Source organism: Martes martes (assembly GCF_963455335.1).
Source record: "Martes martes genome assembly, chromosome: 2".
Classification (NCBI taxonomy): Eukaryota; Metazoa; Chordata; class Mammalia; order Carnivora; family Mustelidae; genus Martes; species Martes martes.
This window is the reverse complement of record NC_137889.1, coordinates 55,661,755-55,688,819: the sequence shown is the minus strand read 5'-3', so window position 1 is coordinate 55,688,819 and position 27,065 is coordinate 55,661,755. Positions and strand designations below refer to the sequence as shown.

Below are 27,065 nucleotides of genomic sequence, written 5' to 3'. Positions count from 1 at the left end.
AGGGATGAATTATAGAGCAGGGCTGATGAAAGTGACAGGGAACGACGAAGAGAGAAACCATGGTTTGAGGTAGGAGTTCCCTGATTTGAGTTTCAAGGACACCCGGATCCAGGAAGACAGGAATCTGCGGGGTAAGGACGGACGGACCGCGGCATCCCACCAGAACACAGACTTCACGTTAAGGGAGAAAACGTTTAATTGGCACAGTCATTCCTTTCCTGATTGAATTAACAGTGAAGCAGTGATTTTTATAGTTAAAGCTGGTTTCTCCCAAATGAGTGTCACTATTAGGCTGGGAGGCCAGTCAGCTCACGCCCAGCCGGTGGTGTTGGAAGGACAGTCTGTGAAGCGAGGACAGCTCTCCCAGCTGTTCCTCTTTCATTCACATGATCAGCTGAGGTGCACATAAAATAAAATGTTTATTTAAAAAGGAATCATGCCAAGGACAAGACCAGAGGGTCTTTGCAGCAGCACCGCAAAGCTCGTGAGATGCAGGTGCCCTGGGAGAATGGCTTTTTCCCAGGGCTGGCCCACTGGTTTTCTTTTCAACCTAGCCCACAGCTAGCGAGCTACTTGCTTAGAAGTACCACCGCTGGTGGGGGACTGGTCTTGTTAGGGACTCCATTTTCCATTCCTCTGGAACGCCTAACAGACCTCTGGGTCTTGGTCTGGCTTCTTGGTGAGTGCGGCCGGGGAGGACGCAGGGGCAGCAGGCACTATGCGCAGCACTAGTCTAGGGGGGGAAGGACTCACTTCGCTTGAGGTGGAGGCTCACATGGTCTAGGTGTGCACGGGGACTGCAGTCCACCCAACGGGGTGGGAGGTAGCCAGGCCTTGGATGTGTCTCCTTGGAAGACGGCTCTGACAGTAGACACGAGGTTTGGCCCAATCCCTCAGGCCCTGTCTAAAACCTCTTGTATCATATCTGAACTCAAAAGAATAAAAGACATTCCTACCCTCCATCTCCTCACCAGCCCAACTGGCTATGTTTAGGGAAATAGTGCCCCAGGGCTGGCAGAACTAATCCCACAGCAGATTAGATCTTTTTCCAGTACTGGTCAGTGCATGGAATACCAGCTACAATTTCTGATTCAATTCCACAATGATCCTGTCCTCTGAGGATTTTAAAGAAGCCTGGAAAGCAAAAAGGATATGCTTTAAAAGTGTGCTGAGTTACGAGCCTTGCCAACATACTCAGACTTACTCCAGGAAGACCCAGGAGCAAGAGACACCAGCCTAGCCCCAAAGGAGTCACCAAACTAGCCCCAAGGTGCTCTCCCGACCTGTTCTGTTCGCCCAGCAGCCCAGCTCTGGACCCCACTTCCATGTGACCCCACATAAGCAAGCACTGCATCCCAGGCATGGGGGAACTGTAAGGGACAAGCGCCTCAAAGCCATGGCCTGACCCCTACCACCCCTTCTCAGGATCAGCGTCTGCCCTCATGGCAAGGGAACCCCTGGGAGGTCACTGCTGAGCCCCAGGCCCAGTGTTTGGAGCAGAGCAGGACAAGATGACCACCCCATCCTGGCCCACAGACCCTGTGAGCAGGCAGGGAGCCGCCACTCACCATTGTCGCCCCAGTCCGTGTTCCAGGAGTTGCCCACCAGCCAGTAGGGTGTGCCATTCTCCACTCCCCAGCCCAGGATGCGGACAGCGTGGCCTCCCATCATTTCTCCAGTGACGTGCTGGTACACGCCTGAGAAAAGGACAGCCCGTTCAGGCAGAGACCAGGCTGCTGCCCCACTTCGCAGAGCACCCCTCCAACCCGGCTGGCCCACCACGCCCTCCCAAACAAGGTTAGAGAGTGCCCTGATGTTCTCTCAGAAGGCTCCAGCGGCCCGCACGACATGGGGCAATGATTTCAATAGGTTTTTGAAAGCCCAATGCCCAAATATGTTGAGTAAAGTGGAGTCCAACAAAATGTGCTCATTGCTTGCCTTGAAAACTGAAGCTATAAATTTTAATTTAAGCAGTAAATTTAATGTTACCATTCAATTCCAGTTACCTGTTCTACATGCTAGGACTCCACGTGAGGATTCATTTGTCAAAAGGGTTCTGTAACTTAAGTTTTAAGGTTCTGTCCTGGGAAGCACTCTACAGAGGTGAAGTGAGAGGGAGGCCAGGGTGGTGGCAGCCGGTGCTGACAGAGAAAGCTCACGGGGCCTGTGCAGCAGGCGATCCCCACACTGGTGAATCCCTCTGTCAAATTGGAAATGCACCCCTTTAAATTATAGGGAGGGACGACTGTTAAAAACAGCTAGCTTTATAATCTCGTCTTCCAGAATTATCTCCCTTTATCCAATGGTGTTCCCTAACTGTGGATAACGCTGAAATATTTGAGCAGGCAGAATGGAGACAGCAGGGCCAGCCACAGACACTGCCAGAGAAGGGGGGTTTCTAAGGCAGCCCTCAGGCCAGGGGTGTCAGGATCTCCAGGGTGAATTCCCACAGCCTCACGCAAAGCCAGGTGCTTCCTGTTCCCCCGTCCACGCAGAGCGTGGTTTGGGACTTCTGGGACTTCGCCAGCACAATTCGAGGTCTTCCTCCCTGATCTAGTCCTGTTGGTTCCCTGGAACCCACACCTCCCCTGCCCCCGCTGCCATCAGGGGGGCCAACACGCACCAGACTTGTACATCAGGAAGTCAGAATACACGGAGAAGGCCGCCTCTACCGGGCCGTTCTTGTAGATCTCCGCCATGATCTCCTTCTCGCTACTGGACACGCTGTAGGAACTGCATCCTGGCAAATGAACCGGCCGAGTGGGTGTGAGGCATGCCCCCCGCGGTGCCATCGTCAGCTCCTCACTGACTTATGGGGAGCCTCCAGGTGAAGCCTGCATTTTGGGTCTCACCCAGACCAGGGGTCATGGAAGGCTTCCCTGGGGAGGAATGAACGATGGCCCCAGACCCTGAAGGGGAGATGTGGGAGAGCACAGCTCTGCAGTGGGAGGGGCAGTGAGCATGAGACCCCGGGAGAAGGACAGAGCAGTGCCCTGAAGGTTCTAGGCCAGATCACTCCCCTGTAAAACGAGGGGTCCCTCCAACCCTAAGGGTCTGTGACTGACACAACAGAGATCCTGGGGCTGGATTCGGCATGGAGACAGGCAGAAAACACAGTGTGCTGCTCCCTCTGACAAGGTCATGACCTATCCTTCCTCCTGTGTTCCTGGCTCCAAGAGTCAACCGCCCTGGCCTCTCCCTTCCTCTGGCTCAGGAAGGGTGTCAGCGGGTCCCTGGCCCCGGGGTGCTGGGCAGCGCGGGCCCCACCTTACCATAGTGCTTGTCTTCTTTGTAGGATGGGGTGTAGCCTGGCTCGCAGATCTTGCTGCACTTGGGGGTATCCCCCTCCCCTGTGCATGGGGGCCGGGAGCCATTCACGTGGTGCTCACAGGGAGGGATGGAGTAGGGTCTGCAGCCTGCGGGGGCCCAGCAGAAAGGAAGGATCAGCTGAGAGTCTCTTCAGAAGCCCCTTGAGGGCAAAACTGCAGCAATGGTAACAGGGGTCAGACGTGCAGCACCGACACCTGCGAATTCTGCCCTGGAGGGAACTGCCTCCGATTCCTACTGGAGTTTTCCACCTCCCGACCTCAACTCTCAATCCTTACTTTATAATGCAAGCAGAGACCATTCTTACTCAAGGCTTAGAAAATCCATCGGCCAGATATGGGCTGATGGCAGACACTCACCGACATGCGAGTCATAGAGGCCACCGGAAACCAAGCCTTTTTTTGTCCAGAAGTTCCAAGCTTCAGCAGGAAAGCCCCCATTACAGCTAAGGAAAGAGCCACTTATTAAATTCACTGTGCGAGAACTTCTAAGCTGTTCCCAAACCACACTGCCTGCTGCCTAAGATTCCAGGGTCCTTTACCGATCCACCAATGCCTTCAGCAGCTGGCCTAAAAGTTCTCCTGGGTCCCAACCAAGCCCACTTCACCCACCCTGGGAGAGTCACTTCTTCCAGGGAAATCTCCCCAGCTCCTTGGCCTGCCCACCACCATCCTCAAAGAGACAGAAGGACCCTCGTGTTCATGTCTACCCTGAACTAGGCTGTCACACGGATTCTTAGTCAGCACACTGCAATTCCCTGGTGTTTTAATACAGGAAATGCTAATGCCGGGGACTGGGTTAACTGGAAGGAGAGGAGGCCTGGACACTTATTTCACTCTCAGGTATTTCTAATCCACAGTCATATCTGAGAACCACGGCTGTAAAACCAAGGCCAGAGTCGGCAGAAAGACAGGCACCCACGGTGGGAATTTCGTTTCTGCAACCAAGCTGGGGGCCCATCATTCCTCACTACAGAAACCAGGCGCCAAGGTTATTACATTCCATGATCAAGGAAAGGCAACAAGGAAAACAAGCAGGCTGGAGATCAGAAATGTCCCCACATATCCTGAGCCCATGTTTGTTGTGCCTGGACCGCACCACCCATATCCCGGGCGGCATCAGCCTGGCTGTAGGCAGCTCCTGGAAGGCAGCAGTCCCACCGGGGCCTGCTTCCAGACTCCCCGGGTCGCCAAGCTATCCCAGCAAAGGGCCGTTATAGGACCTGGAATACCACTCCTGCCCTCAGGGAGGCCTCAGCCTGGGGACTCCCACGGTGGGAGGGGCCGGGCTGACTCACCCGTCCCCACACTGGTCGCCACAGCAGGTGAGCATGTCCTCGGCAGACACCTCCACGCTGACGTGCCCATTGGTGCGGATGCAGATTCGGTCTGAAATGGCTTCCACGGCCCCAAACGCCTGCAGGAACGAGCCCCGCCCGGGTAAGCCGCAGTCCTGGGCCGTGGGCTCTGCCAGGCACCACGTCGGAGGACCACAGTGGACCCCGCAGACCTTCCGGGTGGCTAGTCTCCCCCAGCATCAGTGAGGGTCCTGGCACTCAAGTTTGCCTCTAAAGCGGGAGACCAATCTGCCCCAAATCTCTACCTGCGCACTCAGTTCCCTTCTAAGACGTGGTTTTTGTTAACATAAAGCAGCTCATACAGGGGACGATGACTGTATGATTTTACCAACAGGAGGCAGCTCAACTGGTCGGTAAGAGACAGAAAACAGATGGTTCAATGTACACCATGTGCACTTTACCACAGTTTGAAACAAAATTAAGACAGCTCACTGATACAGAGGGGTACTTCATGGAGCAGAGCAGGGCTCCAAACGGCTGGTATTTGCTGATGGCCTTGGAACAGTGTGTCAGAGAAGTAAGAACAGCTTTCCCACCCACACATGGGCCACCCATTCTTCCACCTCATCTTTGCAGTAACTCATGACCACAGGGATCGTCATGATTTGTATGTCGATGGAAACGGACATGCAATAAGTTTCTATAACTTGCCTAGTCACCTGGTGATCTGCTCTGACACCTGCCCCCCACCCCCATGGCTTGGGCCCCTCCCAGCCAGCAGGGCCTCACCCAGCAGGACCCACAGGAGCCCTGGTCTCGGATCTCTTTGATGGTCGGGCAGTTAGGCCACTGCTCCCGGGCATCGAAGCTTTCAGGCAGAATCATGTTCTCAGCAAACCAAAGTCTAGATAAAGGAAGGCCTCCGTGACAAACTCGCATCTTACAACTCTCCCCCATCCCTACAGACACTAGCCCCTGCCACCTGGGAGGGAAGGCACGAGGAAGCCAAAGGTGACATCTGTGGGCATGTCTCCTGGGAACTTTATACAACCAAACCAGGAACTCTACCATTTAGCACATCTTGTTCCCTGTGTTTCTTGCTAGTCTTATTTATGGGATATTTTTCAGGAGTTTGGCCACAAGATCTACATAATTGTGTTTCTTACTTCCCTCACTACCACCTTGGGTCTGCCCAGGGTCCCCACAACATTTTTTTTTTTTATTTTATTTTATTTATTTGACAGACAGAGATCACAAGCAGGCAGAAAGGCAGGCAGAGAGAGAGGGAGGAGGAAGCAGGCTCTATGCCAAGCAGAGAGCCCGATGCGGGGCTCGATCCCAGGACCCTAGGATCATGACCCGAGCCGAAGGCAGAGGCTTTAACCCACTGAGCCACCCAGGCGCCCCTCCCCACAACATTTTTAGCATCTTCGCCATTGTGTGATGTCCCGTAACTATTCCATCCACATTGTTAGGTATTTCTAATGCTTCCTACAAGAGTAGTATCTACTTGAAAATGCCCATTACAGAGTTCTCTAGAAAAAATGGAACACTGATGGCAGATCAGATAGCTTTTCTCAGATTCTCCTTCAATTCCTGAAGACTGGATCCACCAGGTCATACAGGGCAGACCTGGGGGCGGGCCCACTGGGCTCTGAGACATGTGGAGAAGCACAGTAGGAAACACGGCACTGGGGACTGAGCCCTGTCAGGCAGTCTCGCAGCTCCGAGGGAAGGGAGACCTCCACATGCCAAGGAAGCGTTCTTACTCCCTCTTTCCCGTAGTCCCAAACCAACCCCTGCTGTTCCTAGGGCAGTGGGGCAGGTGCGGCAGCATATCCATCCCCAGGTAGCAGGCACTTACCTCTGGGGTGGCTTCGGCCCACCCAGGAAGGTACCACACAACTTCTTCAGGTAGCTCCGGTCCACATTGTGGAAGTTGTGTCCAGCCTGCAGGAGAGTCCCAGCCACAGCAGTCAACAGAGGAAGTGTGCAGGGGTGGGGTGCATGAAGGCCTAACAGGGCCAGGGGTCCCGTCCAGCTCAGGAGAGCAAGGGGGTTGGGGGACTGCAAAAGAAATGTGTCTCCCCAAATTCATGTTGAAACCTAAACCTCAAGGTGATGGTACCTACAGGTGGGGCCTTTGGGAGGTGATTAGGTCACAAAGCTGGAGACTTGGTGAATGGGGTTAGTACCCTAACAGGAGCTGTGAGAGCTGGCTTGCCCCGCCCACTAAGTGAGACACTCCCCTAGAACCCAGCCATGCTGGCACCCTGAAACTGGACTTCCAGCCTCCAGAACGCAAGCAATGCACTTCTATTTATGAACCACCCAATCAGTGGTATTCTGTTACAGCTGCGTGGACAGCCTGGGACAGGCATCCTGCACAGCAAGTGAGGCCCTGCCCCAAGGGAGCCACCCAGGGGGCACGCAGCTCCCAGACCACTGGGTATCTTCTCGGATCTGCTACACTTGCTGAGGTCCAGAGAGACCCTCTATAGCCCTGAACATGGCTCATTCTTCATTCCTGTAGGCCCTCGCCTCAGGGCTGGGCAGAAGCAGGGAGCCGCCTGATGGGCCTTAACAACTACCAGGACTGGGGGACAGGGGCGTCCGGGGTCTTCCCTGCTGTGAGCACTTCCAAAGTTCGTTTATCCCCCGTGCACACGCACACAGCACGGGGCAGGGGGGTGGAGGGAAGGAGCAGGGAGGTTAGCATGGTCTGGAGTGGCCATGACTCTCAATCAGACCGACTCTGGGACAGACCATCCCACGGCTGCAGCTGCAGCCACCACCCCTGGGAGGCAGAATGCATCAACTGAACCCCCGGGGGAGGGGCGCGCACAGAAGCGGCCCCCACAGCTCACCTTCCACGTAGTGTTCCGTTTGTTAACATAGTGGACCAGCTCATCCGACAGCGGCTGGAAAGGCGGCCTTCTCTGGGCACCGGTCAGCACCACCAGGCAGCTAAGGGTGGCCAAGAGCTGCCACATTTTGGAAGCTAGATCTTCAATTCACCTAGAAAAGACAAGACATCAGGATGCTCCAAGTGCGTAACGTACACAAGGGGGCCATCTCAGGCAGCAGGGCTCTGGGGCCAGACACAACCCAGGAGTCGAAAGCCCCGTGTTCTCCTGGCTCCACCATGTGCCCCCTTCTGTTCCTCAGCGTCCTTCTCTGTGAAGCCCGGGGGTGGGGGCCGAGAGCCCTCAAAGACCAACAGCGCCCATGAGCTCCCAGGCCCTGTCTCACCACAGTCTCCATATATGCCCGTAGCACAAAGGGCCCTGCTGTGGACTGAATGTGCGTCCACCCCAACCCCCACCCAAACTCATGTTGAAATCCTAACCCCAACATGATGGGACTCGGAGATGGGGCTGTTGAGGGTGATTCTCATGAGGATGGGACTAGAGTTCTCACAAGAGACCCCAGAGAGCTCCCTCTCGCCCTCTGCGCCAGGAGCACACAGCAGGAAGGGGGTTATCTGGAAAAGCACCCTCACCTGACCATGCCAGCACCCTGACCTCACACTCCCACAGTGTCCCCAAATGAGAAACAAATTTCTGCTGAGCAGTCACCCCATCTGTAGAATTCTGTCATAGCCGCCCAGGGGGGCGGAGACGGGCTGTGTGCGCTTCTCCAGATGCCGGGGAGCAGGGAGAGAGTGAGCTGGGGGCAGGAAGGCCCCTCTGCGGCTGTGGCCTGGTAACCAGCGTGCTGCCTGGGTCTCCTGGAGTCCCCTGAGCCGATCTCAAGCCGGATTCATGCTCTGAGACAGGGCTGTTCACTGATGTGCGGCTGTCTGGGGAGCTGTGGGCCTGGGGCCAGCCCGGCCCTGCTGTTCCTCATAACCCAAGGCCAAGGCCACAGGCAGTACTGAGGACTACATCCGAAACCCGTCAACAGACCCATATCTCCAGGCTAAGAGGAGTTCGGGGCCCTCCCTGCTAGTGCCAAACTGCCTCTCACTGGGTTTGTCAAACTGGGTTCAAGCCTTTTCCAGGCTAGTGCTCTGAGAGAGTGAACATTCTTAGGTGATTAGGTCCCAAGGGGAGAACCACTAAGATTAGAAAAATGCAAAATGAAATCTATTTCACAAGCTACATTTGGGATATAAAACAAGCATAAACAGGGAAACAAGCAAAAACAGGCTGATGAAGCCCAACAGCACCAGGGAGGGAGAGCTAGTCTGGCCAGTGGCACAGGTCTGGGACTTTCTCTGGTTTTTCCAGTCAGCCAAGGGCTCTGTTTCAAAGACAGTCCTTCCAGGAAGGGAACCCATCACATTATAACCACAGTCCTTAGACTGGCCGGCAAGTCAGGAGACTGGCTCCACCTCTGAATCACGCTCTTAGGCAAGCAGCTCTAAGGAAAGCAAGGAATGTTCCGGGTGCCACAGTCTGTCCTTCCCCCTCACCCCTCTGCCAGGCCTTGTGGGAGACCCATGTGGGGGGGGGGGCGCAGGGGCGGGCAGTAGTTTCGGGGACTGGAAGGGGAAGGGTTTCCTGTCCCTAACCTCAGGGGCTTCCAGAAGGACCCACCTCCTTCCAGGTCACAGCTGGGCCTGCTGCCTCCCACAGTGAATTATAGTCAAGGCAAGATTTAAACTTGACGGCTGCTTAAGCAATAACTCATCCCAAAGGACAGAGGTGTGACAACAGCAAACAGCTCTGGAAAAGAGCAGGAAGAGACGCCTGCCTGGCCCCTGGGGTAGTGGAGAATGTATGCAACCCTGCCTGACACTGGCCCGGAACAGTCCGATCAACAAAACCATTCAGAAGCTTAGGGTTCGTGGCACCGGTGGGAGACGAAAGGCCTGTCTCAGGGCATGTGCCCACACCACTGGCTCTGCACTGCGGAAAACATAGGAAGGCCAAATGTTTACACCTGATTTCTCACACACAAGTGGTATGCGGAACAAAGATCTTGAATAAAAACACATGAAGGAAGTAAATGCACTTTAAAAACTGTACTATCCAAATGAGAAACACCTATGATCGACAAAAAGAACCTTAAAGAGACAGAGCTTGAATACTGAAAATAAAGCCTCTCTTTCTAGGAGAAAAACAAAACAAGATAAAAAGTGGCACACTGACAAAACAGTACTTCCATGTGCTTAGAGCTTCATTTCCTTAATATGCAAAAGGTGCTTAACAATCCGAATAAAAACAGAATAGAGAAATGGCAAAAGGACACACAATTAAATTACAGAAAAAGTAGTACAGGGCACCTGGGTGGCTCAGTTTGTTAAGTGTCTGCCTTTGGCCCAGGTCATGATCCCGGGGTCCTGGGTTTGAACCCCACATGAGGCTCCCTGCTCAGTGGGCTGCCTCTCTCCATCTCTCATGAATAAATAAAATCTTTAAAAAAAAAAAAAAACGACAAATAGCCATCAGATATCAAAAGTACGTAAGCACAGGGAAGTACAGATAAAATAAAGGGCTTGCAAAGGCTGGGCAGCTGGCCGGTCCCTGGCAGGGTCAGATATGGGACGCAGCGACGCAGGGTTGCTGAACCCCGGAGGTAGGCCCAATCACGGAGACGATGGCCAGGACATTTCTATTACTTTTGCAATCTGCACGCCCTCTGACTCAGCAATTTGATATTTAGAAATTAACCCTACTGGCCTCAAATTCGAAGATACAGAACAGGCATACAGATGTTTACTGAATATTCTCTGTATAATGAAAGACAAGAAACAAAGCAGGTGTCTAATAAAAGAATAACTGTTAAGTTACAGTAAATGATTAACAGAAGACAAAGCAGCCATTAAGAATGAACTAGGTGAAGTGAATCATATTGTCCTGATAAAGTAAAATATGCCCAACACACGCGTAAGTGGAAAAAAGCAAGTAGCAGATGAGTCATGGTAAGCGTGTGAGCCCAGGAAGCAACATACGTACCTCTTACCGTTACCACATGTAAAACATCAAAAAAGTATTAAAGTAGTATGTGTGGCGGGCAGACTTATTTTTCACTATCCTTTTAAAAAAATTAAATGAACATTCTATATTCAAAATTTGGCTCTTTTAGGAAGAAAAGCAGCTAGGACTACCCAAAAACCTGAGCCCCCAAATGTACTTCCAACTGACTCCTAGTCAACAGTGAGGCCTTCTCCTAGTGACTTTCTGCTCAAAACACTTAACCTACTCGTTTTCAGTGCCTTACAGGGAGGCTGGCGCTCCCATGACCATATCAGGGACCCACATGGCCTCTCTCATGGCAGGTGAATGTCTTGCCGTGTCCTCACACCTCGGAAGGAGCAACAGAGCAGAGGTCTCTCTCATAACATCTTCTGAGCAAAGCAGCAAAGCAGTCGTGTTCCCTTCCTTTATCCTGATACCCTCTGACTTATACTCGCTCGGCACCTTCACATTTCCCCACGACAGGAGAACCTCATGAACGAACACTGGAGTGTGGGCTCCAGGCACACGGGCAATCAGACCCACGCCAGCAGGGCCAGGCCTGGATGATAAGCCCATTCAAATCACAGCCGGGAGGGCTGCCCTCCCCGGCTTCCACCGTGACCCATCAGGGGTCCGGGAATGTGGCAGGGTGCCGAGGCAGCCACAGGGAAATACTCCCCACAGGTCACAGAGGGGCATCCCACAGTGATCCCTGGGGGCTCTGCCATCTCCTGAGATGTTAAGTCACGAGCAAGTGGGGAAGGGGAGCAATTCCATGGTAACTTGGACTTGAAACAAGCTTTCTCTGTTTTTTTCTCATGGCAGAGAACAAAGAGGCACCACCCATTTCCCAGACAGTTGTCTGTTTCTGTGCCGAGGGCTGTGCCATGGCCATAGCCAAGTCAACTCCCAAGGCCGCGAGGCCCCCGCAAGCGAGACTTTCATGCACTTGCCCTCCTTCTCTCGGTTCCACAGGTCCTCCTCCATACTTCCTGTCAACGTCATTCTCCCCATCTTAACCCTGCATCAGGGAGAACCAGGGACCCCAGCCAACTGCAGAGCCATTAGCTTGGAGGTCAGGAGCTCAGCTTGAACCCCTGACTCCAAGTCCCACTAGCACTGAGCACCCCAGGCACAGGGCGGTGGCTTTGGGAGAAAGTCTGGATTCGGGTTCAAGTAGTGAATAGGCTGCTGTGGCCCATGGCCAGGATGAGCACTGGGCTTGGAGTCAGGAGACCTGGGTTCAGATCTTTCCCTTACTGTGCACCCTTGAGTACCAACCTGCACTGAGCCTCAGCTGTAAAAGGGGGCTCATGACCCTTCTTTTTACCAGGTGGAAGTCAAGAGTGCCATGATGGCACCTGCTCTATAGCAGGAAAGCAGCAAAGGGCTGCTCCCTTGGGCACCCTCAACTCCCAGGTCCCACCAGCCACCCTCCTTTCTTCCCTCCCTGCCCCCTGCATCCCCACTTCTAGCCTGTGCCAGGTAACTCCCATTCACTCCAGGCGTGCCCAGAGTACCTTTACATCACAGTCTGAATTAAAAATGAGGTTCTAACCTCAATTAACCTCCAACTGGGCTTCCTTTTCTAGAGGCCAGGAGACTGCTGAGCCCGAAGACTGTGAAGTCAGATTTCTCCTGCTAGAAGGGACAGACGCAGATGTCCCAGGAGCAGTGGTGACCACCCCAGGGAGTGCCCGGCATCTTTCTGCATCTACAGAATCATGTACAGTGGACCAGCTACAGCGGCTGGCTAATGTGAGCTGTGCTCTCAACAAGCCGGCCATGGGTCGGTCCTATGGCCTGCGCTTGAAACAGAACCAGCTTTCGCTTCCCCTCTTTGGGGCAAATACTTCCCTTTTGTCAGTTTTGTGGTTTTGTTTTGTTTTGAATTACAGGACAGAATGAACAGAAAGTCCTTATTCTGTGAGAAAAGAGGGGCCCAAACTGGGTAAGAACAGTTGGAAGTCACCAGACTCGCTTGCAGGGCGTGGACGGGCAGAGGGAACAACTGTGGGCAGATGGTCCCTCCAAACCTCAGGCAGCTGGCCTTCCTGGGGGGACCTGGGGTGCCACCACACCCCTCTGGCCCTTTGCCAAGCCAGTCTCTGGCTATGAAAAAACAGGCTCTGGCACTTCTTCCCTTTCCAGACCCCTACAGCACCCGACGGTTTCTATGGAAGCACATGCCACTGAAGTTCTGTAGAATGTTGTCACGTGCGAAAGGGGCCTGTGGCCAGCAGATCATATGAACCCCCCTTACAGCATAATCATTCCCCAGACGACTTTGAAGCCATTCCCGGGACTCGGTGGACCTTGGGGCTCTGGAAGAAGACGGAATGGATGGAGGAGAGGAGCCAATGCTGAGTTGCAGGCTTTGGTCCTGATACTCTCCAAGGACATGACAACAGTTTGAGCTGCAACCCGAGCTTGATTTTTACCAAAGCATCCTTTTGAGGCTGTAGAGCCCTCGGGGAGACTGCATTCTCAACCTGCCCCAAATCTAAGGAGACGGGACACAGGTATGTGAAATTTCCAAGTAAGCCCAGCCGTGATCTTCTGGGCAATACAGACACAGATGACTGGGTCTCTGGCACGGCTCTCATCCCCTCCTCTGCTCGGCCTTGCCTGCTGCTGCTGTTCATGCACCGTGGGACCTTCTCCACAGCTGGCTCTAAAAGACCCCAGGCTGAGGGCCCCAATTCTGCCCATGGAATAAGGCTATATGCCCTGCAGATCAGCAGCAGAGTGCCTGCAGACAAGGGGGCAGGTGGACAGGCAGGAGCGCTGGCAAGATCGAGTGGGACCTATTTAGAGAACTCGGCTGCAACTTTCTCTCTCACATTCAAGGCAGCTGTTCCTGAAGTTTCGGCTGCTTTGGTGCACCACCTACACATCAAAACTAGGCAGCTCTTCATTTCCTCCGACGGCAACTTGCCCAGCTTCGCCTCCGTGCTGGGGCGGCGCCATGGGGGCTGACACCAGTGCCTTCATCTCGGATCGCACCAAAGGAGACCTTGCCTTTGAGTCTGAATCACGGCCTTGATGTTTCCTGTTTCTGCTCGTAATGGAACGTGTCTAACTGCTTCATGGCTTACAATCCTCAAATTAAAAATAACAAAACCAAAAGGGCTCCTCATCACCATCTGCCTCCTTAGAGCTGTGAGGATGAACAGGCACCAGCTGGCTCTCTGCGGTCTAGAGCCAGACTCCCTGCAGCTGAATGCCCCCGGGCGACTACTGTGTGACCCAGAAAGGGCACCCACTGCAGTGGGCCAAAGCTGTGTGGCTCACAGCTCCGCAGGCCCCAGGGGGATCTGGGGAAGCAGTGAGAGGGACCCGGCTGGGGGTGCCCGGGGGGCTCAGTCGGTTAAGCATCTGCCTTTGGCTCAGGTCATAATCCCAGGGTCCTGGGACTGAACCCTGCCTTGGGCTCTTGCCCAGCGGGAGTCTGCTTTCTCCTCTTTGCCCCTCCCCCTGCTTGTGCACTCTCTAATAAATAAAATCTAAAAAAAAAAAAAAAAAAAAAAAAAAAGGCAGCCCTACCTGCCTTACCCACCTAAACAGTTTAGGTCACTCACAGGAGGTACTCCCTCTGCCGCCCACCTTTCCAACCATCTGTCCCAAAATCAGGGACTAATTCCCACCAGGCTGAGCAGGGCAGGCCAGTCAAACTCCTCTCCCAAAGTGCCTGGAAACCATCTGGCTACAGTTCCCACAAATGGAACTCTGCTTAAGATCAGCCATAGCAGCCCACATCCTGCAAACAAGAAAATTATGACCTTGGGCTTCAAACAATGGACCCCGGGAGGGCCCTGGGCAGGTGGAAATCTTTGTATTGTTGAGAAAAAAGAATTTGGGCAAACTTCTGGAAGCTTCTGCTCACAAGCTTTACTCATGGACTCAGATACTGACTTGCTGAGATGCTAAAGGGGGCATTACATTCTCAAGTCTTGGTTTCTAAAACAGGCATACCACCTGGATTCTGAAGGACCCTAGCACTACTTTATACAAGCTGGCGGAAACCCTTGGAGATTGAAATGAGATTAGTGTTCCATGCCTCCCCAGCTCACAGGAGCACTGCGGCTCTAATTCGATTGCAGGCTAGATCCCATCTCCCTGCTGGCTGGGGGCTCAGGGGGCGGAGACACTGGCAGTGACAAAAGCAAGCAACAGAAAGACGCTGCCTCCCCAGCTTGGTTCTGGTTCCTCTCTCGAGGCCCCACGAAGATGTATGCACCTCAAAAGGCTGCTGGGATGGAAGGAGATGGTCTTTTTCAAAGTGCTTTCCATGCAGCCTGGCTTAGAGCAAACAGCCCCGATGATGAACTAACTGCCACCAGGAAATGGCTGTGTCCTCACTGGTGCGGGGAGCGCACAGCGCTCTACCTACAGGCTGGTCAAGCTGTGCCATCCCAGACTAGTCTTTTTCCCCCCTCAGAAAAATTATGATCACCCTACTTCTATTTTTTAAAATATTATTTGTCAGAGAGAGAGAGCGCGCACAAGCAGGGGGAGCAGCAGGCAGAGGCAGAGAGAGAAGCAGGTTCCCCGCTGAACAAGGAGCCTGATGCAGAACCCTGATCCCAGGACCTGAACAGAAGGCAGCGGCTCAACAGACTGAGCCACACAGGCATCACCACCCTACTTTTAGCAATAAGTCCTCAAATAATGGTTCATTCTGCTACCTTGACCAGCAGAACAAAGCACTCCCAAGCACCCACAGGGCTCAGTGGAGGAAAAGATGGCTCCTAGCTGATGTCTGACGATGCCTCAACCCCGGAGTGGCCACAGGCCTGGGCTGGCACCACCTTCCCAGGTCTTGTGCAAGCCCAGAGGCTGAGTGACTGGTGTATGTGTAAGCACACCCCACTCCAGCCCAGGTCAGAAGGTCACAGAGAAGCCCAGCCCCTGCTGGGTCCCTTGGCGGAATAACTGGGTTGTTCTCAGTGTTTTAGACTGGATCAGTTTACTATTTTGGTGGTATCCATCCCATCCTCCTCCCCTCACCCTTGCTAGTGACTAGGTTATCTTGATGACCAGACTGAAGTGAGTTAAGAGCCTGGTAGAGACAGATAACACTGGCAGGCAGCTTCCTGGGCATCCCACAGTCCAAAAAAACAATAATGCTGGAAAAGGACCTCTGGCTTGTATCGAACTTGTTTTACAGGTGAGAGAAAGTGGTGCCTGAGAAAACAACACGAGCGAGCCCGGAGGAGTGTACCTGAGGAGGGACAGACAATTATGAAGAGATCAAACTCTAAAACTCCACCACAATTATTTTAGTGACCTCTCTCATGTCACAAGCTTGCAGGAGCCACAGTGTTCTCATCTGTAAAATGGAAGAGTCAAACTGCACTACCCAAAACTCACAAGCATTCTGAAAGTTAAAAAAAAAAAAAAATTAGAAAAGGTTATCTAATTGCAGAAGTCCAGATACCTGTTAGGATCTAAAGAAAGCTCGGTGAGTTCTAGCTGTTAACAAACACATTAAAACTACAAACACAGTCAGCGATCAACAACAAAAATAGAAATCCTCAATCACCAATGATTTCTGAGAGCAAAGAATTATCTGAATTCCTGGTCATCGAAATGAAAAGAGCAACACCATTTCAAGCCCATCAGGTGGGTAAAAATTAAAGTCTAGTAATACCCGGTGGTGGTAAATGAGGAAAAGGGACCCTCACCCACTGCTGGCAGTACACACTGGTAAAACTCGGACAGCATTCTATCAGCAAAATGGAAGACGCACACATCTTACGACCCAGGAGTTAACTGGACTTCTCCTGCTTTCGCCCTAGAGAAACTCTTGGGAGTGCCAGAGAGACACCAGGATTTACTGCCCTGCCTACTGTGAACAGTGAGAAAGTAAAAACAACCTGCCCCTCAGTAGACACTAGACCTCCATGTATCAAGAATAACCCTCATAAACAGAAGCGGGAAAGGATACGGATGGCATAATTACAGTTACATCACTTTTACTAACAATTGTTCAGGGACTGATACAAAGTAATAAAAGCACCCCCCAAAATGTGCAAAAGAATTACAAAGAGATAAGATAGGAGCTACCTGTCCCTCAGGAAGACCAGAAGCAGGCTCTGGAGTGGTCATGAGGCTTGCAGAGCAAACAAGCCAGAACCGGCCTCTGGCCAGGAGGAGCTGTGTCAAAGAGGAAATGTACTTCCTGGGAACCCCACAGAAGCCTGAGCTGTGTGAGCCCCAGATGGCGGGAGGGGGGTGGGGATGAGGCTGGAGGGTAAAAATGAGACAGGTTAAGTCTAAATATATACGGGCATTTGATCCCTTGGTGGGATATGAACATGAACAGCCACGGAAAGACCCAGGACTTACTGCCCACCCAACCTCAGGCAACTTCCGGAAGTGTGCTCGGAGCTTAAACCAAGAGGTGATGAAGGACACAAGACCAGGTGTAGACACTGCTGACTGCCTCCCAACATCCACTGAGTACAATATACACCTGCATGTGCCCAACTACATGCATCAACTTGTCACCCCCACTACCTCTCTGCACATGAGGCTGAACCATATGAAAAGTGCCTGATTTCCTTCCTTCTTGATCTAGAAAAATTCCCAGTTCTTACCATCTTTCACATTTTCCTTATGTCAAACTATCTAAAACAGGCAGCAGACACCATGAGCCCTTACTCGGAAATAGGCTAGTCCTATCCTCCCAAGGACAGGGAAATTCCACACAACCACAACTCCGTAAGACATTTAAGAAAATCACCCAGCAGACGCCCCACAACTCCCCTGAATGTGCTCTCCCTTGCTTCCCAATCCAACTGCCCAACAGGAATACAAAATATCTCTTACTCCTAAAATGTGCTCAACTTCCTACCCCCACGCCCAGATCCTATAATTGAGGAACAAACCAACCAGCCTCAGAGAAAGGCCTCAATTCAAGCCACTGAATCAGCAGCACGTGGACAGGTTCATGGGGCCAAAGAGCTTCCACCCTCACCACCCACCCGACCAGTCCAGAAACAGAGATGCCCTGACCCAACAGCAAGGGAGTTACTAGAGCCAGGGCTGGGCTGGCTTGTGGAGCCCCCAGATAAGGGATCTACACCTTTCCACCGCCGAATGGCAATACCCCAGCTCTGGGACAGATGCCCAAAAAGATTTGAGCAGAAGCTTTCTCCAGGGTACCTTCAACTCTCTCTCTGGGAAAGTCACACAGGGTGTGGGTGTGTGTATGGGGGAGGGGGTGCAGCTCAGCCCCTTTCTCTATAAAGTTCAAGGGCTCTAATCACCATCACCAGTGCCAACAGGAAACAATTCTCAGGGTGCCTGGCTGGTCAGTCAGTAGAGCATGTGACTCTTGATCTCACGGTTGTGAGTTCAAACTCCACAGTGGGCACCGAGCCTACTTAAAAACAAAATAAAACAAAACACCGAAACAATTCTCCATTATTTAAGGATGTTATGGAAGAAAAGCAGCCCTTACCCAACCAGACACCCTTCTAAACCTATTCACCTTATCATTCTGAATCTACAGATTCAAGGGGATGAATGCATTCCAGCTGCATTTGTGTCTAGTGGAAGCACCCGAAGATCAGTTTTTCTAAGCAAACTAAAGAGGCCAGATCTCCATTTGAACCACTGGGTGTGAGGGACTGGCAGAGGATGTGGGGCCTGGGTTAGTGTCCTTATCCTTGCACAGCCTGTTGGCTTACTCAGTGCCAGGGAAAGAGAATGACCTAGGCCCACTAAGGCAAATGCAATTCACATCTACCTGGGTGGCCTGTTGAGCCCCCACACCTCACCCCTCACTGCTACCCAGATGCTGCCTCTCCCAGCACTCCAGGGTCCTCAACCGAGGGAAGAGGTGGTGCCCCAGAGACTGCCCTGCTTTCCCTTCTCCCAAACAGTCCTGGGCCTATGGAAGGCACTGTCTCCCTTCCAGGACACTCGAGAGGTAGGGAGTGGCATCTTCTCCTTCCAACCCAGCCTCCCAGGGAGAGAGCGACTGGGACTCCCAAGCCCTTTACCTAGTCTCCTAACCCCTCTGCTTAAATTTGTCCTCCCATCAGCGGGTTTAACTCATCCTGGGGCCTCCACCCTACTCCACCCAGTTCCAGGTTCCAGTTTTCTGGTTTCTATTTCCCGGGGCCCCCAGAATTGTGCATGTGGTTCTGTGTAGAAAGTTGCCCAAGCAAACCCTTTGGAATAAGAAAACACCTGTAGGGAGGCACTATTTCAGCAATTTCCTGAGGAAACTGAGGCCCCGAAGCTCACAGGGGGCTGGGAGCTGGATTCCACGCGAAAATCACCAGGATCCAAGCCAAGCGCTCCCCGCAAGCTCCTCCCCCGGAGCTCCCCCGCACACTCCCCAGCTCCTCCCCCGCTGCTTCCCAGGCCCGATCCCGGAGACCCGCGGACCTTGGGGGTCGGGCTGAGCCCACCTGGGGTGGAGAACACAGCCCTAGGAGAGGGGGCCGGCGGGCGCCTGCTTTCTGGTCAGAGTCGGGGTGGTGCCGGGCTGCCCGCCTGGGGTTGTTTTTTGGCTTTTCTCTCCCCAACGACTTTTAGGAGCGTGCGAGCTGCCACCCCTGCCCGCCCCGCTGGGGCAGCCCGAGGGTCCCCCGCCGTCTCGCCCCCCCGCGCCTGGGACTGGCTGGGGGCGCAGAGGGGCCCCGGCCTGCCCGTCCGCCTCCAAGGTCACTTCCACCGCGGCCGCGCCGCGCTCGGACCGCCCGTCCGCACTCACCGAGCCCCGCAGCAGAGAGCCTGGGCCTGCAGCCCGCGAGCGCGCAGGAGCAGCCGCCACCACCGGTGCCCGAGCAGCCGCCGTAGCTTCCCGGAGCCTGCCCCGGCGCCTATTTACCGCGCCCAGCCCCGCCCTGCGCGCCCGGCTGACTCGCCACGTGACTGCTGCTAGCCCGGGGCCGGCCCCCAGCCCTCCGCCCTCCACCCTCCGCCCTCCACCCCCCCCCAACGCCGCCTCCGCTACGGACTCTGCGCCCGCCTCTGCGTCGCTGGGGGTGGGCTCCCGGCCCCGGGAAGAGGGGCTCCCAGCCCTGTCGGCGGCCTGCCTTACCGATGGGGGCCAGAAGCGGAGGGGAGATGAAGGTGGCCCTAAGGGCTTCCATCCAGCCGGGACAAATTCCCCAGGGGCCGCCGCCGCCTGAAAGCAGCCATTCAAAGCCGGATGGATCCCTTCTTGGAGGAGGGGATGACTGTCCCTTATTTCGTTCATTCGGAAACCACTGAGCTGGGGGTATCATGATAGCAGGTCTCCCAGAAGACCCTGAACAGGCTCCTTTAGCGTTGATATTCTGAGAGCATGCCTATAAGGTCCTCCAGTTTTGTAATAATAAATGGGTATGAATTTCAGGACCTGCGTCAGGATGTCTATAGAGAAGGGCCTTAGGGGCAGAAATCTCTTTGGAAGAGGTGTGCCAGACCTGTCCTAAAGGGGGCACGCACAGCAAGTACACTATTTTCCCTGGAGTTTATTCGGAGAGTGGCTAGGGAGGCTGATGGAGATGGTGGCGTGGCTCAAGACCTTGATGCATCCGCAGGTTTCCGATCCTTCTGACAACTTTGCAACCTAGGTATGATCCCAGTTTTATTCGAGAGGCTCAGGAAAGTCTAGGATTTTATCCAGGTGCTCCTGGTAATAAGAAAGCTGTAGGTCTGGTGGATTCCAAGAGGTTCCAGGTGATGTATTTTTTGAGTAGTGCTCCAGCTAAAAAGGAGTTTTAGGTAAGTCTTTAGTGCAAAGAAATTATTTTATTAAAGCAGGGGGACAAGACCCATGGGCAGAAAGAACTGCTGCCCCAGTGTTTTTAGTTGCAACTGACAATATGCTTTGGGGTTGGGGGAAGTAAAGAAAAGGGAAGTTCCCAAAGGACTTCTATAGGCTAAAGAAGACTCACAAGGTCCTGGAGGCCTTGCTATTGCCAAGTGAAGGTGGTTTTTCCCCTCTAGCAAAGCATTAAGATGGTTGGGAGCTTCCTGGAGGAATGTTATAGTCTGCGGATCTCAAGTATTTGTCAATATGGGCTGCAGGCTATAAGGACATTTAATTTTTTTCTACATTTCCTTCTGCCTTTGTTTCCCCTATTACAGGCTGCTATCTGATGCATCTTGCAGCTAGCTGTTACACAGTCCCTGTGCCTGCCAGGGCGCATCAGAGCGCTAGCTAGACACATGTACTTATACCTGTTTGGTCCCAATTAAAGAAAGGAGTGGAAGCAAGGAAGTCTCAGAATCTGCCCATGGTTACTAAACCCTCAACTGAGTGGGTTAGCTGAGGAGCTCGCAAGTGGGGAAGAAGGCTGCAGGTCACGATGGTCCCAGCTGCAAGCTCACCCAGTCGTATGCTGAGAACCGTGGACTCTAGACTGCAAATCAGTGTTTTGACATTTCATCTCCTACATGGTGTCAGTCATTTACAGACCCCGTAATGGTGCTCATAAAAGGAAACCCCAGTGGGGAAGACACACAGAGGACCATGGTCAAAATCTCCTCATCATAACAGGAGGGCTGAGTACTTTACATTTATCTCCTTTTTATGAAATTTTGAATGAGTGCTATTGGAGAGTGAGAAGTCATGTTTTTGAAATAAAAGAAATAAATACTATTTGAGTAGAATTCAACCCTTCCTGCTACATCTAGGACTGCTTCATGGAGACAGGAACACACTGTATAACTGACTTGTTTATTCTCCTCAATGCCCTCACTGGATCTTAAACTCCATGAGGACAAGCATTTTTGCCGATAGTTAAAAAGAAAGCCACAGGCCCAGGGAAGAGTTGTTATAGGATTGTGGGGGTACTTGTCTCGCAGAGTTAAAGAATGAATCTTGTGGACCCAAAAGGGTGAAGTGAAGTGAAAGTTTATTAAATGAAGGAGATAGCAGAAAGGAAAGAAAAAAAATCTCTCTACAGTGACAGGGGTCCCAAATGGGATGCCACTGGGCGCTTTTACTGGCAGTCTTTTATTGAGAATTGACAGGAAGCTTGTAGCCTTGAAATTCTTATGCCGGCTTCGTTTGAGCAAGGACTAATGATAACACCCTTAATGGCTCACTTCTTTGAGGTCTGGTCATTTTCTGAGATTACAGTATAGCTCCCCAAAACAAAACAAAACAAAACAAAACCCAAAAAAACCCCCCAAAACTCCCTGACATTCAAGGCCAGGTGGTCTGATTTGTTCCCTTATCTCTGGTTTTGCCCACCTCAGCACTTCTCCACATCTGGGGTTTCTGTGAGCCTATTTGGGATTTCTGTGAGCCTGGTCACGTAGCCCCCTGTGTGAGCCTAGTCAGGGAGTCATGGGCCTCCTATCTTTCCCTGCCTATACCCTCTTTTCCTCAGAGTCACTTGCCCCCAGGACAGCAAACCAAGACTTACCTGCAGTTTCTGTCTTCCCAAGAATGGAATTTTAAGCGAATGAATCCAGAATTTCTGGTCAGCATCAATGAGGTAATCCGTCACATGGGTCCTTTCCATCCCCCCACTCCCCAAGGAAAATGGCATGACCCTCTGCCTTTCTGGCTAAGGGAAGGGAACCTCACCGGACAAGTCCCTTCTTTGGCTAGTAACTTTTGGCCCCAACCTCTCTCCCATTAAAACCTTCCATTTTGTACAACTCCTCAGAGTTCCCCTTATTTGCCAGATATGGGATGCTAGTCAATTCATAAATTGCTTAATAAAGCTCATTAGATCTTCACATTAACTTGGCTGAATTTTGCTTTCAAATGCTACGCTGTTATTTCCACATCCCCAGCATGTAGCAGAGAGCGTGGCACCTTGTATAGAACGAATAAACATTTACTGAGTGAATGTGTCCTGTGCATGAAGTGGGCCTTGAAGGTTGAGTAGAATTTCAGCTTAACCTGCCAGGTCTGAGGTCAGGGCTCAGGGAATACCCCTCAGAGCTTACGGAAGGACCTGGGCCTGTATATGCTGAAGCCATTTGCCTGCTGAGCTTCTGGAAAAGAGGCCTGGGTATATACTCAAAAGAGATGAAAACCTCTGTCTTCACAAAAACTTGTACTGAGATGCTCATTGCAGCGTTCACAGGATCATCAACTGTTACAGGATTTACTTCTCCTTCAGTGCCCGCAGTTCTTGGTCACGCCACTTTGAAGCATGAAGAAGTTAGACCAGAGTGGTGGGCAGCAAAACAAGGTTTATTGAGCCCTATCAGGAAGTTCCCAGAGCGGGAGGGGACCTGAGAGGGTTGCCACCACCTTCTTTGAGTCTAGGGGTTTTTATGGGCTTGTGGGAGGGCCATTTCAATCTGATTTATTCTCCCTGCACCTGTCGTCCAGTCAGGCTTTTGTCATCTATCTATCTATCCGGTAGAAAATGGTGGAGGGTTCCCTCCAGGGTGGGTGTAAAAATCCTTTTAAGGGGAGAGATGTTTGTCCCTGCCTGCCAATTATCCTTCATCAAAAAGATGGAAAAACCCAATGTCCACCCACTGATGAACAAAACGTCATACATCCATGCAATGGAACATTTTTCATTCATAAAAAGGAATGAAATACTTGGGCATGTTCCAACATGGATAAACTTTGAAAACATTTATGCTAAGTGAAAGAAACCAGCACTGAAACCTGACCAGCTGAAGCCAGGGTATTGATGATACTGACCCTTGCTGGCCCTGATGACTTTGACCTAGACTTGGGCACCATAAGATGACTTTGCCCCAACCCCAAGCTGTATTCGCATTACACCAGGTCCTTCATGAATATGTATGTACCCTTAGCTTAAAACTGCCTGGTTCCACTGTGGTTCAGGAAGACACTGCTTCAGGAAGGATCCCAGCTGTTCTTCTGCACTTGGTGCAAGCAAAACCCTTCCTTTTCCTAGTCTTTGGCTTGGTTGTATCTTTTGGCTCAACATCCACCAAGAGGTGAGCCCAGTTTCAGGTAAGTGTTTTAGCAGCAGTCAGTTCTTTCTCCCAGGTGTGGACCCAACAGTGACATCTGATGAGGGAATCCCCTCTCGACCTTCTCTTTCCTTCTGATTAGCGCTGGAACCTGGAAGTTCAGATTTACCTTCAGGCTCTGAGTTGCAAAGACCTTACAAGATCGGACCAACCGTCTTATCCAAACTGATTTAAAACGACAGCAGCAGGACAAGAAGGTCCTGGATCCAAGGCAAAACTGGAACAACACGGAGCTGTATTCACGATCTCCAAAGGAATAGGATAGTATTTAACACAACAGAACAAGTTAACTTTTTTTCTTTTTGACAATCTGTTTGGCCAAAGACCAGAGGAAGGGGAATTAAAAAAAACAATTGATCATCTATTATATAATATGTACCTTGTAAAGGATATTCTAGGCCTGGGATGTGGGAAAATTCCTTCCATTCTACAGATGAAGGAAAAGGGACTCAAAAGACATATTGGGGCAATGTATTAGGGGTAGAGCAGCTCATAACACAGCCTCAGGCTTTCTCCAGCTTCATCAGGTGAGAGGAGTGGCCACCACTCCCACACCTGCAGGTCTGAGCATCATCAGTGATGGGATTTCAGGAAGGGACGGAGGGTTTGTTTTTTTTCCCCCGGCCAAGGTCTTGTGTGTTCAGGAGATTGCTGCTGAAATGCACACAGGTAACCTGGAGAAACAAGTGCCCAGGGTCCCCTGGAGCACTTTGGACTAAGAATTGCTCTCCCTTTGCTGGGGCTCCGCTGTAGGCCAACTGTCCCTCTGCCAGGGGGTTGGGGGTAGGAGGGGAAGGTGGTTCCCTTCCCTGCCTGCTTCGGGCTCTGGTTCCTACTAAGGCGGCATGGGAGGCACTGCCTTGCCTCAGGATCCACATGCTTCATTCAGCATTCTGTCTCAGAGGTGGGGTCTCAACACAAAGGGGTGCAGTTGAAGCTGAAGCTGCCTTGTTGAGAATGTCCCCTTTGGTGTGGGTTCTCCCATGCAGTCTGGTGGGTCACAAAGAGTGTTCTCTCAGCCCCCAGCCCCAAGCCTGTGATTCCAAAACCCTTGCCTCAGTCCTTTGCACGAGGAGGTGGACAGAGTTTGCAATCTCCCATGCAGAACTGTATGACTTGAGATCAGTGACTCAAACCCTCTGATCTTCAGATTCTTCATCTGGCTAACGAAGATACTTGTGTTTGCCTCATATGATTGTGATGGATGGAGTGCCAGGCATTCTGTTTCCTCTCCATTTATATCCCAAACCCCAGCAATGACATATTCTTTCAAATCTGGGAGCTCCCCAGGGACATAATTGGCTCTCACTGGGTCAAACAGCCCATTTTGGGGTTATTATTTAAGCAAGGCAGAACTCTAACTGAGATTAGAGCTGCACCCAGAACTCCTTATCTCCAGTGGCAGAAAAGACCTTTGGAAGGTCTCTCTGGGCCCTTCATTCTTCTTTCAGACCTTTCATGGTCCTGAGAGCTTCATTTCCTAAGACCTCTAGCAGGTGGAAAGAGGCAAGTGTTTGGAGGAGGATTTCTCTCCTCCCTTATCCTCTATCCCCAAGTCATCCAAACCCACAGGGTCAGAAGCATCAGCTTCTAACATGAACCAGAATCTTCTGAGCTTCCTGAAGTGCCCTAATGGGAAACAGCTGACAACACTCCTTTGCACAGGTATCTACCTTCTCGACACGTTGTTTTTAATTGAGGTGAAAAAAAAATGGGACCAGAAAAACCTGGGTTTGAATCCCAGTCCCACAATTACTTTACTTCCCCCAGCCTCTGAACAAGTTGTTAGAGGAATAAATTTAAATTAGATTCTGTACGGGATACTAACCACAGTGCCCACTGTACATGCTTAGTGATGGGAAGCCCCTCCCATTTCCTACTGTCCAGAGCCAGATTTGTAGAAGGGTCTGGTTTTATTAAAAACACTGACAACACCAGATGTTGGCGAAGATGTGGAACAATGGGGGTAACTGTACATCATTAGTGGGAGAATAAAAGGGCGTAGGCACCTTGGTTTAAGAACACTCTGGCAGGTTTTTGTTTTTGTTTTTTTTTAAGTAACAAAACTAAACATACCCTTGCTCCATGACTCAACAATTCCATTTTTATGTGTTTATCCAAAACAAGTGAAGACATAAGGCCACTAAAGGACGTGTACAAGAGTGTTTATAATGCCTTCCTTCAGAATAGCCAAAAACTGGAAACAGCCCAAGTGCTCATCTGCAGGAAGATGGATCAACCAGCCCCATTGGTATTTAACAATACTTCCCAAACTGAAAAAGAGGTCAAATGACTTGCTGTGCACAGCCACAGGATCTGTCTCAAACACATTATGTGGAGTGAAAGAAACTGTAAGAAAAAAAAAAGCATACTCTATGATTCCTTTTAAATAAAGTTCTAAAGCAAGCACAACTAATCTGTAGTGGAATGAATGTTATAATAGAGGTTGGCTCTGGGCATGGTGAGGGTGGAATTGACCAAGAAGAGGCATGACCACTTTTTCAGAGCGTTGCTCATATTGTACATCTTGATAGGGGTTTGGGTCCACGGGGGTGTGAATGAGACTGACGCCATCTTGGAAAAAATCAGCCATATTGACTGGTCTGTGACCTGAAACCTCCTTGAGCACAACTCTCTCTCCCTCATTCTTTCCTTTTGTTTAACCATCCTTAAACACACCCTCAGAGCATAATGTCCTTGATCTACCCCGGAGATATGACCGTGACACAAACCCATTTTTAAACATTCTCTTTTTGGGGGCATCTGGATGGCTCTGTCAGTTGAGCATCCAACTCTTGATCTCAGCTCAGGTCTTGATCTCAGGGTCATGAGTTCAAACCCTGTGTTGGGTTCCATGCTGGGCATGGAGCCTAGTTTAAAAAACAAAACAAACATTTTCCTTTTGGGTGATGCCCCAGCAAGTAATCCCGGTCTCTAAGGGCTATAAGAGTCTTAAGGGAGATGTGATTTCAGAGAGATCTGGTCTTGTATTGACGCAAGACTCACTTCTTTCCTAAGTTCCCCAAATACATCACTTCTCATCTAGATGAACTTATCAAACTTTTTCTTCCATTATAGGGCTCTTTTGGCCTTTTGAGGTCTTTTTGCATATACCTCCTTTCCCCAGAACAACAGATGTATATCACTGTCAATGCTCAGGTTTGTGAATTTCATCATTGTAGACACATTTCACATGAAAAGAAACCACTGTAAACAAATACTGGATTCTGGTTAATGATACGGATGCTGAAAGGGAAGTTACAGACATCTGCAATGTACTTTGAAATGCATTAAGATGATGGATGGGATGGAGAAAACGAGGAAGGGATGGGAAAATGGATAGGTGTGCAATAAAGCAAATGCAGTGAAATATTAATGGTAGAATATTGGGTCCACATACCAGCGTTCATCATAAAATTCACTGTAAAATTCTTCCAGTTTTGTTGTCTTTGAAATTTTTCTTAATATCACCTTGGAATAAAAGTTCTGGTCTTAGAACCATATGTAACAAAGTGTAATATAAGTTGGAAACAGCTCCACCAAAACTATATTTAAAAGGTAGGCTCAGATGTCTCTTTTTTTCGCTGTGCACACACAATCCCTGGTGT

At 51.2% G+C, this 27,065-nt stretch overlaps 1 protein-coding gene across 1 annotated transcript; it reads right to left on the bottom strand.

Annotated features, from left to right (window-relative positions):
* Window positions 1-178: 178 nt before the first annotated feature.
* Window positions 179-19,403, bottom strand: CTSB (cathepsin B). The gene is made up of 10 exons (XM_080796144.1): window positions 19,262-19,403; window positions 7,492-7,642; window positions 6,489-6,574; window positions 5,414-5,528; window positions 4,625-4,743; window positions 3,687-3,772; window positions 3,273-3,416; window positions 2,624-2,740; window positions 1,569-1,697; window positions 179-1,134 (listed from the first exon to the last, which is right to left on the bottom strand). Exons 2-10 carry the CDS (start codon window positions 7,615-7,617, stop codon window positions 1,037-1,039), a joined length of 1,020 nt encoding a protein of 339 aa, XP_080652270.1. The 5' UTR covers window positions 7,618-7,642; window positions 19,262-19,403; the 3' UTR covers window positions 179-1,036.
* Between the last annotated feature and the right edge of the window lie 7,662 nt (window positions 19,404-27,065).

Coding starts and splice junctions, on each gene's coding strand:
- CTSB (XM_080796144.1), bottom strand. CDS start 7,617: ATGTGGCAGCTCTTGGCCACCCTTAGCTGCCTGGTGGTGCTGACCGGT. Junction 6,575..7,491: donor AACGGAACACTACGTGGAAG/GTGAGCTGTGGG, acceptor ACTCTCCTGCAG/GCTGGACACAACTTCCACAA. Junction 1,135..1,568: donor CACGGACTGGGGCGACAATG/GTGAGTGGCGGC, acceptor TTTGCTTTCCAG/GCTTCTTTAAAATCCTCAGA.